At 48.3% G+C, this 12,500-nt stretch overlaps 2 protein-coding genes and 2 long non-coding RNA genes across 7 annotated transcripts in view; 2 read left to right on the forward strand and 2 right to left on the reverse strand.

Moving 5' to 3' along the window:
• The window catches only part of LOC132979630 (transcriptional activator Myb-like), an 11,603-nt gene extending 10,088 nt beyond the window's left edge, over positions 1 to 1,515 (forward strand). The window contains exon 5 of the mRNA XM_061045512.1: positions 1,121 to 1,515. Within this exon, the coding sequence (XP_060901495.1) occupies positions 1,121 to 1,363 (243 nt within the window). The 3' untranslated portion in view covers positions 1,364 to 1,515. The remainder of the gene's footprint in view (positions 1 to 1,120) is intronic.
• Positions 1,516 to 1,774: 259 nt separating this feature from the next.
• LOC132979628 (transcriptional activator Myb-like) lies at positions 1,775 to 7,411 on the forward strand. Of its 2 annotated transcripts, none has more exons than XM_061045510.1 (12): positions 1,775 to 2,136; positions 2,269 to 2,489; positions 2,561 to 2,714; positions 2,789 to 2,947; positions 3,118 to 3,225; positions 3,545 to 3,658; positions 4,228 to 4,370; positions 4,588 to 4,684; positions 4,816 to 4,905; positions 5,174 to 5,476; positions 6,114 to 6,219; positions 6,654 to 7,411. In XM_061045510.1, exons 1-11 carry the CDS (start codon positions 2,092 to 2,094, stop codon positions 6,201 to 6,203), a joined length of 1,524 nt encoding a protein of 507 aa, XP_060901493.1. In that variant the 5' UTR covers positions 1,775 to 2,091; the 3' UTR covers positions 6,204 to 6,219; positions 6,654 to 7,411. The 2 variants fall into 2 exon arrangements, with proteins under 2 accessions (XP_060901493.1, XP_060901494.1); XM_061045511.1 differs by having other exon boundaries at positions 2,789 to 2,944.
• Positions 7,412 to 7,427: 16 nt separating this feature from the next.
• LOC132979631 (uncharacterized) lies at positions 7,428 to 8,932 on the reverse strand. 2 transcript variants are annotated; one of them, XR_009674079.1, is made up of 3 exons: positions 8,415 to 8,932; positions 8,315 to 8,354; positions 7,428 to 7,714 (listed from the first exon to the last, which is right to left on the reverse strand). It is a non-coding gene; the product is annotated as an uncharacterized LOC132979631 (long non-coding RNA). The 2 variants fall into 2 exon arrangements; XR_009674078.1 differs by lacking the exons at positions 8,315 to 8,354; positions 8,415 to 8,932 and adding exons at positions 8,015 to 8,054; positions 8,115 to 8,302.
• Positions 8,933 to 10,349: 1,417 nt separating this feature from the next.
• Positions 10,350 to 12,500, reverse strand: part of LOC132978489 (uncharacterized) — a 10,651-nt gene continuing 8,500 nt past the window's right edge. For both annotated transcript variants that reach the window (XR_009673935.1, XR_009673936.1), the window contains 2 exons: positions 10,601 to 11,052; positions 10,350 to 10,531 (listed from right to left, as the gene is read on the reverse strand). This is a non-coding gene — a long non-coding RNA (uncharacterized LOC132978489). The remainder of the gene's footprint in view (positions 10,532 to 10,600; positions 11,053 to 12,500) is intronic.

Below are 12,500 nucleotides of genomic sequence, written 5' to 3' on the forward strand. Positions count from 1 at the left end.
ATCATCTCTGTACATTTACGTAGCTGATGTGGTATTATGTCTGATAACTCAGTCTGCTATTTAAGGAGCAGGAGGAACATGTGAGTCTCTCTAAGTGTTAGCTGAAGTCAAACCTTACTCCTGACTTTTGTTTGCCTTTTGGACTTTGAGGGGAACAAACAGACCTTTCATACTCTATCCATCAGCGGTACATCAGTGTTCCTATAGAAGGACGACGTACCTGGGCGATGGAGTTAGCTTTGGGGGGGATGTTACTAGAGGTGGGGAAAAAATGATTTATGTAAAAATCTAGATTCTTATCTTCTGAGATTTTAAATAGATTCATAACTCCCAAAAATCAATTATTTCTTTTGGCTAACCAGTCACTCCCTGCAAAGTGCTCAGGCTAGCTCTTTAACTCAGCAAGAAATTCAGCCCATCTCACAGATGACTGGACTACTCCAGAAGTATGTACTAATTAAAAAAAAACACTTCGAATCATTAATCCAGAATCGTTTTGAATCGAAAATAGATTCTCAATTGAACCGTGAGCCTAAGAATCAAAATCGAATCTCGAGACACCCAAAGATTCCCAGCCCTAGTCGTTACCTTTTTTTACGAGCTTAGGGTATATTTTAATGTATTCATTGATTTTGCTTTATTCTCACTTATTAAAGTGTGTGAACAAACAACTTAACCTGCTAATCTTACTTCTCTTCCATTCTCATCTCCACACACACACACACACACACACACACACACACACACACACACACACGCACACACACCTGCCCCTCTCCTTTCTATCACACAGCAGCCTGTCCTGCCCTGCCTCTCTCCCCGAGGTTTGTTTATTGTTTGTTGTATGTTTTTGACAATATTCATCAGCAGTATGTTCGAGAGGCTCAGGAACCTACTTTCTTTTTTAAATGTTTACTCAATATTCTCTTATCACATCTTTTATTGATAATGTCAGTGTCGGTATGAATCTATTATCATCTGTGTGATTTCCTCATTCCACTGTTATTGAGACTGACTCACACACTGTCAGAGGGGAGACAGAAGATTTATTACTCACACACACACACACACACACACACACACACACACTGTCTCACAACGTGTCCTCACTGTATGTCAGGGTCAGAGGTCAGCTGTGGAGTGTCAGAGGAGGTGGCAGCAGATCAAGAACCCAGAGCTGGTCAAAGGTCCCTGGACTCAGGAGGAGGACGAGAGGGTGACACACCGCACACTCACAAACTCTACTGCTACAGTATACAACATTATACTGTACTTCATACTGTACTGTCTGCTGCTCTTCATGAAGAACACCTGTGTTCCCTTCTACAACCAAAATAAATCAGAACTGTTTTTCCTCCATTAAATTAGCAAGAAATGAATCTAAGAGAAGTTAATAGTTAGCTTTAGCTACGGCTGACCGCTTCCAAATGGTGTGAGAGCATGAACAGTACAGCGTTTCCTAACAGCACGGGACATGAGTGAGCGTCAGCGACAAAATCAGCTTGATTCTACTGTTTCCTATTGGAGTGTTCTTACTGCCCGCTAACTGCCTCCTTTCTATTTCCTCTCTGCCGCTCGCGTGCCACCAACGGCACTACGTCTCTGCTCCGTTTCATATACACAGCGAGTCTATTTTTGCCGGAGTACGCTGCAGGTTTGCGTCAAGCTGGACAGAATATGACAGCCCGGACAGGAAGTCAGACAAGGAAACGCACAGAGCATCCGGTCAATTTCAAAATAAAACACAATATACGGACTCGCAATCGTATTTTTCATCATTACGTCAAAACAGGAACCAAATTAACAACAATGCATCCTCAGAAAGACAAAGCAACATGTTGTTTGCATGTTTTTCTCTTAATTCCCGCGGGATCTTGTAGTTCTCCTGTGACGTGTCATGGGTGCGCTCCGCTGCGCTGACGTCCCCGAAACGGATCCAGTGTGAATGGGCGCGAGCCGTTCGACAGAGCAAAACCAAAGCGCTGACGGACCGTGGCGCTGACGGACCGTGGCGCTGACGGACCACAGCGCGTACAGTATTGGGGGTGAGAGGATGAAACCCTCCCACTGTAAATGTTACAGATCTGATGGATGCTACTGTACTACACTACTACTACCTATAACAAGCTTATAAAGGTTACTTTCTAACACACTAAATGTGTCACTTTAGTATTTGAATGAGGACTCGTTGGTTGATCAAACAGAATAGTGTACTGATGATGTCCTGTACAGACTTGTTATAACATTGTGATGTCACTTCCTGTGCAGCTCATTGATCTGGTGCAGAAGTACGGCATGAAGCGCTGGTCGCTGATCGCCAAACACCTGCACAGTCGGAACGGGAAGCAGTGCCGGGAGCGCTGGCACAACCACCTGAACCCGGTGGTGAAGAAGAGCGGCTGGACCCTGGAGGAGGACCGTGTCATCTGTGAGGCGCACAGACTGCTGGGAAACCGCTGGGCCGACATCTCCAAGCTGCTGCCCGGCAGGTAAGCAGAGCACCAGGTGTGAGTCTGAGCAGGTAGACTGTGCAGGACCTGAAGCAGATGTTTGTTTTCAGGACAGATAACTCCATCAAGAACCACTGGAACTCCACCCTGAAGAGGAAGGTGGAGAGGGAGGGATACCTGCAGGTCCTGCACCTCTACAGCTCCTCTAACTCCTCCTCCTCCTCCGTCAGACCGTCACCCAGCATGGTCGACATGTCCACAAAGGTCACAAACCTCCACCCATCATCCTCCACCCGTACCTGCTAACTGAGATAACGCTGTGGTTTCTCCTCCAGCAGGCAGACAGTCTGTGCACTGTGAAGGACGAGTCCAGCTGCACCTCCAGCGATCAGAGTGTGTGCCGTCTCCATAGCAACCTGGCCCACCTGTGCTCCCTCTGTGTCCCTGCCTCCTCAGGTTACGACTCCTCACTGAGCATGTGCGAGCTGATGGAGGTGGTACATCAGACTTTATATTAATATGAATACAGCTGTGTGGGTGTTTACAGCCCTCTGATTGGTCTGTCAGGCTGACAGTTTAAAACTTAGACAGACACTTCTATTTCATCGTCCTCATTCCCATCTGCTTCTTCTTTCTCTGACAAGTTTCAAATCTGACTTTGTCCCAGAACCCGGAGAGCTGGAGCCGCGGCCCACAGGAAGTGAGCTCATCGCTCTCCACCTGCCTGTATGGAGACGAGGCCGACCCGTCAGTTATGGATCTGAGCAGGAGTTATGTAAGAGATTAGAACATGTTTCACTTCCTGTCATCCATGTCAGTGAGCAGCATCAGCAGCAGCTCTTCAGCTAACATCTTTCTTCAACACAAACAATTCATCATGGAGTCACGGCTCCAGCTCACATCTTATTACTCACTGTTGACTTCATAATGAGAAGCAGCAAGTGCTCATGTCAGGAGCTGTTTGCATTCTCACATGAAGGAACATATGGATGAATGTGCACCATGTGTTCCTGTCATTTCTGCTAAACGCTCACCTGTGTGTCCTGTAGTAAGTGCACTGTGTCTGTGTTGTTGTTGTTGTTGTTGTTTTGAAGGTTTCTGGTCTGAAGGAGCAGCTGGTAAACAGTGAGGGCGGAGCCTCCGTCACTGACTCCTCCTCCTGGACCAGGAACAGCATACAGGGAGCTCTGAGCTTCTCTCCCTCTGAGGTGGAGACGTGTGCATGTGTGAACGCAAACTGACACGACTATTTCTTTATTTTAGTGTTTCATTATAGAAACAAGTTGATCACACGCTACGTTTCATTTGCAGAACAATTTTAGGGCGCACTCACACTAGCAAAGATGTTCCATACTGTGCTTACTCTACCCGCATGCTTGTGCTTTATAGCTTAACCATGCAATGAAAACAACCAGACACTAGACTCCTCTCTGCTCTGACTGCAGCTGGGACTGCTGCGCGAGGCTACTGTGAGACTGACCGCTAATAGCTTTTGACATAAACAGTCGGCAGATTGAGCAAGAAAGTCAGAATTTGTAAGACAAGAAAGTGTAGTGCAACCTCTGGTCCTGTGTGAAATCAGCCAAGTGTTCATACCTGACACCCAAAGCACCACAAGACATGGAGTCAATCAAAAGACCCACAGTAGAGAGAGAGAGAGAGAGAGAGAGAGAGGACTCAATCCTGTGTGTGTGTGTGTGTGTGTGTGTGTGTGTGTGTGTGTGTGTGTGTGTGTGTGTGTCTGTGTGTCTGTGTGTGTCTGTGTGTGTGTGTGTAGTTCTTCAGTGTGTGTGGTTTAGATGACCTGAAGTTTCAGTGTCCGACTCTCACCTCCACCCCCGTCTGCGTCCTCAAACACGCCAGCAGCAGCAGCACAGAGCAGACTAACTCCTGTCTGCACTGGAGCAACAACACCAGTCAGTAAGTCGGGGGGGAGGTGGTTTCCACCAAGCGGTACAGTTTGTTTCAGTACAGTTTAGTACAGTGAACCCTGACCTCGTCTACGCTGTTCATTGTGACATCCCTCTCTACAGACACACATCTCTACACTCATGATTAAACACAGCAGTTAGTCTTCTTCTGCTGTTTTGATCAGTTTGTCTGTTGATCTGAAGCTGAAGTGCTGCGTTGTGTTCAGGACCCCCTCAGAAATCAGAGAGAGGATCAGAGTGTTGTTGATGTCGGCTCCTCTATCTCCGACTCCTTTGAAGAGCAGCAGCATCAGCCAGGAGGAGGTGAGAGGAGAGCCTGTACTTTAGACTCATACAGACTCACTGAGTCTCTGTTTCATGACTCTGTGTGTGTGTGTGTGTGTGTGTGTGTGTGTGTGTGTGTGTGTGTGTGTGTGTGTGTGTGTGTGGTTCAGGTGTCAGCGAGCTCCAGCAGGAGGATGACGCTGAAGGGGGAGGAGCCAATTGTCGATCCTGACAGTCAACAGTCCAACAGCAGCTCTGAGGTTTGCTTTCATCTGATTCTATTTCACAGGTTAAAAAACACAGAGCAGCTGATACACACACACACACACACACACACACACACACACACACACACACACACATGCACACACACACACACACACACACACACACACACACACACACACACACACACACACACACACACACACACATGCACACACACATGCACACACACATGCACACACACAGTGCTGCTGACACACAGCACTGGTGTTTGACCTATCAGGACCTGTTTCTGACCTCCAGGTGCAGGGAGAGAGTCTGCTGATCCCAGCCCAACAGGTCAGCAGAGAGTCCAGCTCCACCTCTGAGACTCGGGGAGAAACCAGCTCCACCTCGCAGACTTGGGGGGAGTCCAGCTCCACCTCAGATACTCTGGGGGAGCCAAATGTCATCGTGGAGGTTCAAAGAGAGGCCGGCTCAGTGCTTGGCTGTGAGGAACTGGGCTGCCTGGTGTTGGAGGGTCAGATGGAGGTCTGGTGGTGTCAGCAGTCGGGGGGTCACCTGAACTCTCCTGAGACTTCTGCAGACAGACAGAACCCGCTGGAGGTGAGGACCCTCAGAGACCTGGACCCTGAGCTTGGGTTCAGTCCTGCACACTGTTTACAGAAACATTGGCTACGCAGAGGCATGATAGTTGTTTGAATCAGCTGATCGTAATAATGTAAACACACAGAGGAGAACCTCAAACAGGTCATATTGTTCATCATGAACTTTTAAAATATTTCAATATAAATGAAAGTCTTATCGTTGATGACGCTGTGGGAAAACAGACGATGGAGCTCATTCTCCTCATCGCCGGCTGCAGGTCGGTAAAGTGAAGCCGTGGGCGCTCAGCTCAGCTGTTGTTCCACTTAGCTGAACGCCGGGGTGGAGGTGTGTGATGTGACCTTCATATTGTTGGGTCACACTCCCTCTGGCCCGTTGGATTATAGAATCCACAGTTCACTCTAAGACTCGCTGTCACTGCTCCACAGACAGGAAGTAAGACACATTACTGACGCTGCATCGGTGTACTGAAAACAGTCCCCAAACACAGACACGTTGGTCTGAGGTTAACGATGTGAAGAACGATGGAGAATAACTTTATGATCAGCAGTTTGGATCCATATTTACCCTCTCCTCCTTCTCTGTGTGTGTGTGTGTGTGTGTGTGTGTGTGTGTGTGTGTGTGTGTGTGTGTGCAGCTGAGCGGCGAGCTGCATGAGGTGATGTTTGGGAAAACAGACGATCAGAAGAGTCTGACAGAGCAGGCCCGACTCTACGCGGAGCCCTGATCTTCGTCCTCCACAGGTCAGTCTGGATCATGTGACAGATGTTTATGCTGAGATCATGATTATGACGGAAGAGGAGGAGGACAGTTAGGCTGGTCTGACAGGACGGACTGAAGGCCCGGAGGGCTGCAGCTAACGATTATTTTAATAACCAATTAATCGGTTGATTATTTTTTCGATTAATCAATTAATTGGATTAGAAAAAAAATACATTTTGAGTTTCCACACGTTCAAATTGACAGTGCAAATAAAAGTGCCCTTGAGTAAGGCACGAACTCGCTGTGTACAGCCCCCCCACTCTGACATCCCTCCATCGGTGCATGTCCATAGGATCCTATCTGTGCGTGTGTAGCATGTTCAACAACAGTGTAACATTGAATTTCCCCTCACAGGATTAATAAAGTTTATTTTCTTCTTCTAAATTTATAATAACTCTGTTTTCTTGTTTTTCAGACTTGTCTGCTCTTTTATCATCTTCATCCGTCCACGTGGTCAGCAGCAGGTCCGCCGTCCGCTCTTTTAATTTTTTAATCTGACGAACGCAGTGATTGTGAGGAAGCTTCAGAGTTCCGAGTCGAGCTGCGAATCATGAGTCAGCATGTTGATTATTTCATCCTGAAATCATCTGAGTGTCGAGACGCTCGCTGCTCCGAGACTCCCTCAGTCTGTGATGTCAGCCGCTCTGACAGGTTTCGTTGATTTATTGAGCCGTTTTTAAAAAACACATTTAAATGATTTTATTTGACAGTAACCGTTTTAACAACAATACAAAGAGTTTGAACTTTTTAAACTTTTTAATGAACTATTTCTTGCGTTGTCAGGTATTTGATAGATTTTTAAATGTTCTTTATCTCTTCAGACATCGTGTCTTCAGACTTTCTGCTAAATGTAATTATTCATATTTATTTCTTGAATTCCGGCAGCTTTGTAGTTTCATATTCAGTCAACATCCTTTCAATCTTTGACACAGAGACACTTTATATTTAAAACTTACTTTTGCACTTTGGAATGAATCTTTCTTGACCTCATAACAATTCCTTCTGTGGAACGTAAAGTGAATATAGCTGTATTAATATATTTCAATGCAACTTGATTTATTTATTCTTTTTTATTGAAATAGTTTTGGACATAAAAACGTGGAATGATTTATTTTCAGTTTAACGACTGACTCGTCTGAGGAGATTTTTAAGATGTGCAATAAACAGAAACCCAGCATGGCCGTGTTTTTATTTTGATGTTTTATTGAAGACAAAGTTTCACATCAGCGACTATCTGTCTTTACGAGACCTTCAGGTACAATCCGAGACTTCAGCGTCTATCCTTCTCTGAGTCCAGATGAAAACAAGTTCCACCGTCTTTGGTCGGGTTCTGATCTGAAGACAGTTCAGTTCAAAATCAGAAACTTCTGACTCGTCCTCCTCAATTCAACCTGCTGCCTCATGGACTTTACATAAATGACTTGAAAGTAATCTCTGCAAGCACTGGAGTTCCTCTTTGACCTCAGGGACTAGGACCTGACCTCAGGGACTTTAACATGATTCCAGGGAGTTGGACATGATCTCAGGGACTATGACCTGACCTTAAGGACTTGGACATGATTCCAGGGACTTGAACGTGATCTCAGGGACTAGGACCTGACCTCAGAGACTTTGAAATGACCCCAGGGACTTGGACATGATCTCAGGGACTAGGACCTGACCTCAGAGACTTTCAAATGACCTCAGGGACTTGGACATGATCTCAGGGACTAGGACCTGACCCCAGGGACTTTCAAATGACCTCAGGGACTTGGACGTGAGCTCAGGGACTAGGACCTGACCTCAAGGACTTTGACATGATTCCAGGGACTAGGACCTGACCTCAAGGACTTGGACATGATTCCAGGGACTTTGACATGATCTCAGGGACTAGGACCTGACCTCAGAGACTTTGAAATGACCTCAGGGACTTTGAAATGACCTCAGGGACTTGGACATGATCTCAGGGATTAGGACCTGACCCCAGGGACTTTGAAATTACCTCAGGGACTTGGACATGATCTCAGGGACTAGGACCTGACCTCAAGGACTTTGACGTTATCTCAGGGACTTGGACATGATCTCAGGGACTAGGACCTGACCTCAAGGACTTTGACATGATTCCAGGGACTAGGACCTGACCTCAAGGACTTGGACATGATTCCAGGGACTTGGACATGATCTCAGGGACAAGGACCTGACCTCAGAGACTTTGAAATGACCTCAGGGACTTGGACATGATCTCAGGGACTAGGACCTGACCCCAGGGACTTTGAAATGACCTCAGGGACTTGGACATGATCTCAGGGACTAGGACCTGACCCCAGGGACTTTGAAATGACCTCAGGGACTTGGACGTGAGCTCATGGACTAGGACCTGAGCTCAGGGACTAGGACCTGACCTCAAGGACTTTGACATGATTCCAGGGACTAGGACCTGACCTCAAGGACTTGGACATGATTCCAGGGACTTGGACATGATCTCAGGGACTAGGACCTGACCTCAGAGACTTTGAAATGACCTCAGGGACTTTGAAATGACCTCAGGGACTTGGACATGATCTCAGGGACTAGGACCTGACCCCAGGGACTTTGAAATTACCTCAGGGACTTGGACATGATCTCAGGGACTAGGACCTGACCTCAAGGACTTTGACATGATTCCAGGGACTAGGACCTGACCTCAAGGACTTGGACATGATTCCAGGGACTTGGACATGATCTCAGGGACAAGGACCTGACCTCAGAGACTTTGAAATGACCTCAGGGACAAGGACCTGACCTCAGAGACTTTGAAATGACCTCAGGGACTTGGACATGATCTCAGGGACTAGGACCTGACCCCAGGGACTTTGAAATGACCTCAGGGACTTGGACATGATCTCAGGGACTAGGACCTGACCCCAGGAACTTTGAAATGGCCTCAGGGACTTGGACATGATCTCAAGGACTAGGACCTGACCCCAGGGACTTTGAAATGATTCCAGGGACTAGGACCTGACCTCAAGGACTTGGACATGATTCCAGGGACTTGGACATGATCTCAGGGACAAGGACCTGACCTCAGAGACTTTGAAATGACCTCAGGGACTTGGACATGATCTCAGGGACTAGGACCTGACCTCAGGGACTTTTAAATGACCTCAGGGACTTGGACGTGATCTCAGGGACTAGGACCTGACCCCAGGGACTTTGAAATGACCTCAGGGACTTGGACATGATCTCAGGGACTTTGAAATGACCTCAGGGACTTTGAAATGACCTCAGGGACTTGGACGTGATCTCAGGGACTAGGACCTCACCTCAGGGACTTGGACATGATCTCAAGGACTTTGACATGATCTTGCGACTATGACTTTATGTCAGATACTAGGAAGGACTATGACTTGATCCTAGTGACTTGGACATGACCTTACTGGCTAAAGCAGTGACTTGAGTAGGCTTGAGCAACTAGGACGCCAAAGGGTCCACTCAACATCTACCTTAGGGACTAGGTCTAGTCTAGTCACTTCACTAGGACTTGTGAAGTGTCATGAACTTGTGACCCAAAAATTGCCTCAGACACGAACAAGTCACTCAGTGACTGGTTCTTCTGAAACTCAATCTGCAGAGACCGAGGCAGGACCTGTCTGACTCCGTATGACTTGGACATAAACTAAGAAATGTTACCTAAAACCACATTGACTGGAACTTGACCTCAGTGACGCAAACATTGCCTCAAAGACTCGGAATAGATCTTAGGGACCAGGATGTGATTTCAGCAACTCAGAAATGACCTCATTGACCTGGACGTTGGCTCTTTAATGACTTTGGTGACTTAAACATTGCCTAGATTACTGAAATGTGACAAATCCTCAGTAACTCTGACTCGTCCTTCAATCTGCCGAGTCAGATTAAACCACAGAGGCACTTCGGACTCTGTGACTCTGACACAACCTCACCAAACTCTTGAAGCAATCTTGATCTAGCTGTCTCAAAATTGACAACCTGGGCAAGACCCTGCTTAGCTGGACATGAGCTCAAAGACTCGAAAGTCATTTGAGATCATTTGAAATGATCTCAGTGATTTAGACCTGGCTTTGGTACCGCGTCTCATGTGACTCAAAGATGACTATGGTGACTTGCACAAGGCCCATGACTGGAACTTGATCTGAAGTATATGAGACTTCACTCTGACGGGGGACTTGTATGATCTATGTGACTTGTCTCAGGTTACTGTGGTATATATATGATTAGTAAGGACTCAAGGCTTAGATGAAAACATCAGAGACTTGGAGGTCACCAGAAACTCGATCTTGATAACTTAGTTTGGACCTGAGGGACTCGGACAAGACCAGCTACATTTGTTGACTTTGACTTTGACCTTGATGACTTGACATGGACCTCATTACTCAAACAAGACCTCTGTGACCAGAACATGACCTGTTGGATTTGACTCAGACATGACCTGAACAACCGGGTATGTCTGTGCACGAGCTCCCCCTGGGATGTGACCACAGGGACTGGAACGTCTCCTCAGACTGGAAGGTCAAACCCGAGGTTTAATATTTAATTAAAAATAATTTGAGCCAAGAAAAAACTAGAGGACTCGATGATTCTGAGGGCGCGACTCGTAAAGGTCGGTCTAATCCGGCTGGAATGCCGTGTTGATGGACCCCGTGTTTGGATGGGGTTGAGGAAGGTGGGGGCAGCTCTTCCTCCTGGACTTGGCGAGGACTCGGTGGAGGAGACTCGGGGAACCGTGAGACGGAGCCGCAGACCCCCCGGAGGACCCGTCGAGTCCCAGCGGATACCGGATGCTGTTTTTCCTGAGCAGCTTTGGAGTCCTGTGACCACTGAGGGGACAAAACGTCAGTTTGATATTTGTTTCAAAGTCGATCCAATAGCACAATAACCTCCAACAGGGAGAATGGCGTCTCTCTCATGGCGTCCACTGAGCGGCCCGGTCACCTGTTTTCAGCACTATGTAACTATGGCAGCGGGCCGAGGTCATCTGGTGAGAAGTGCGGCACTAGTTCACTCAGCAGCCTTCAGTTACAAAGCAGCCCGTCTGCTTTCCTGGTTGTCATGGCAACATTTATGTGCAGTGTTGTTTAAGTGTGAAAGACGTCAGTGTGAAGTAGAGTGAGCGTTTACACAAACGTTTAATAAAGTTTAATTAGTCCACAAGTAGGCGGGGTTTATTTTAAACGGAGGTTTTCTTGATGATCCCGTCCACACACACCCGACTCTCTTAAACGTCTTCGTCCACATGAAATCGCAAAACGCACTGTTGCGGCTGACATGAGCTCGCCAGGTCAACAAAGACGTCCTTGACATGCTAAAATGTTCTCGCCATTCCTCTGCAGTGACCATTTCATTTTACAAAGTCAGACGGACCGTATCGTCCCTTAACCACCGCCCGACGCCATCGGACCGTATCGCCACCCATCGGACCGTATCGCCACTCAACCACCGCCCGACGCCAAGCCTCCACCATCGGACCGTATCGTCCCTCAACCACCGCCCGACGCCAAGCCTCCACCATCGAACCGTATCGTCCCTCAACCCCCGCCCGACGCCAAGCCTCCACCATCGGATCGTATCGTCCCTCAACTACCGCCCGACGCCAAGCCTCCACCATCGGACCGTATCGTCCCTCAACCACCGCCCAACGCCAAGCCTCCACCATCGAACCGTATCGTCCCTCAACCACCGCCTGACGCCATCGGACCGTATCGCTACCCATCGGACCGTATCTTCCCTCAACCACCGTCCGACGCCAAGCCTCCACCATCGGACCGTATCTTCCCTCAACCACCGCCCAACGCCAAGCCTCCACCATCGAACCGTATCGTCCCTCAACCACCGCCTGACGCCATCGGACCGTATCGCTACCCATCGGACCGTATCTTCCCTCAACCACCGTCCGACGCCAAGCCTCCACCATCGGACCGTATCTTCCCTCAACCACCGCCCGACGCCAAGCCTCCACCATCGGACCGTATCTTCCCTCAACCACCGCCCAACGCCAAGCCTCCACCATCGGACCGTATCTTCCCTCAACCACCGCCCAACACCAAGCCTCCACCATCGGACCGTATCGTCCCTTAACCGACGCCAAGCCTCCACCATCGGACCGTATCGTCCCTCAACCACCGCCTGACGCCATCGGACCGTATCGCCACTCAACCACCGCCCGACGGCAAGCCTCCACCATCGGACCGTATCTTCCTTCAACCACCGCCCAACGCCAAGCCTCCACCATCGGACCGTATCTTCCTTCAACCACCGCCCGATGCCA

This window comes from Labrus mixtus, chromosome 8, assembly GCF_963584025.1.
Source record: "Labrus mixtus chromosome 8, fLabMix1.1, whole genome shotgun sequence".
Classification (NCBI taxonomy): domain Eukaryota; kingdom Metazoa; phylum Chordata; class Actinopteri; order Labriformes; family Labridae; genus Labrus; species Labrus mixtus.

Coding starts and splice junctions, on each gene's coding strand:
- LOC132979628 (XM_061045510.1), top strand. CDS start 2,092: ATGCTACTGTACTACACTACTACTACCTATAACAAGCTTATAAAG. Junction 2,715..2,788: donor TGGTCGACATGTCCACAAAG/GTCACAAACCTC, acceptor CTCCTCCAGCAG/GCAGACAGTCTGTGCACTGT. Junction 4,371..4,587: donor TGGAGCAACAACACCAGTCA/GTAAGTCGGGGG, acceptor CGTTGTGTTCAG/GACCCCCTCAGAAATCAGAG.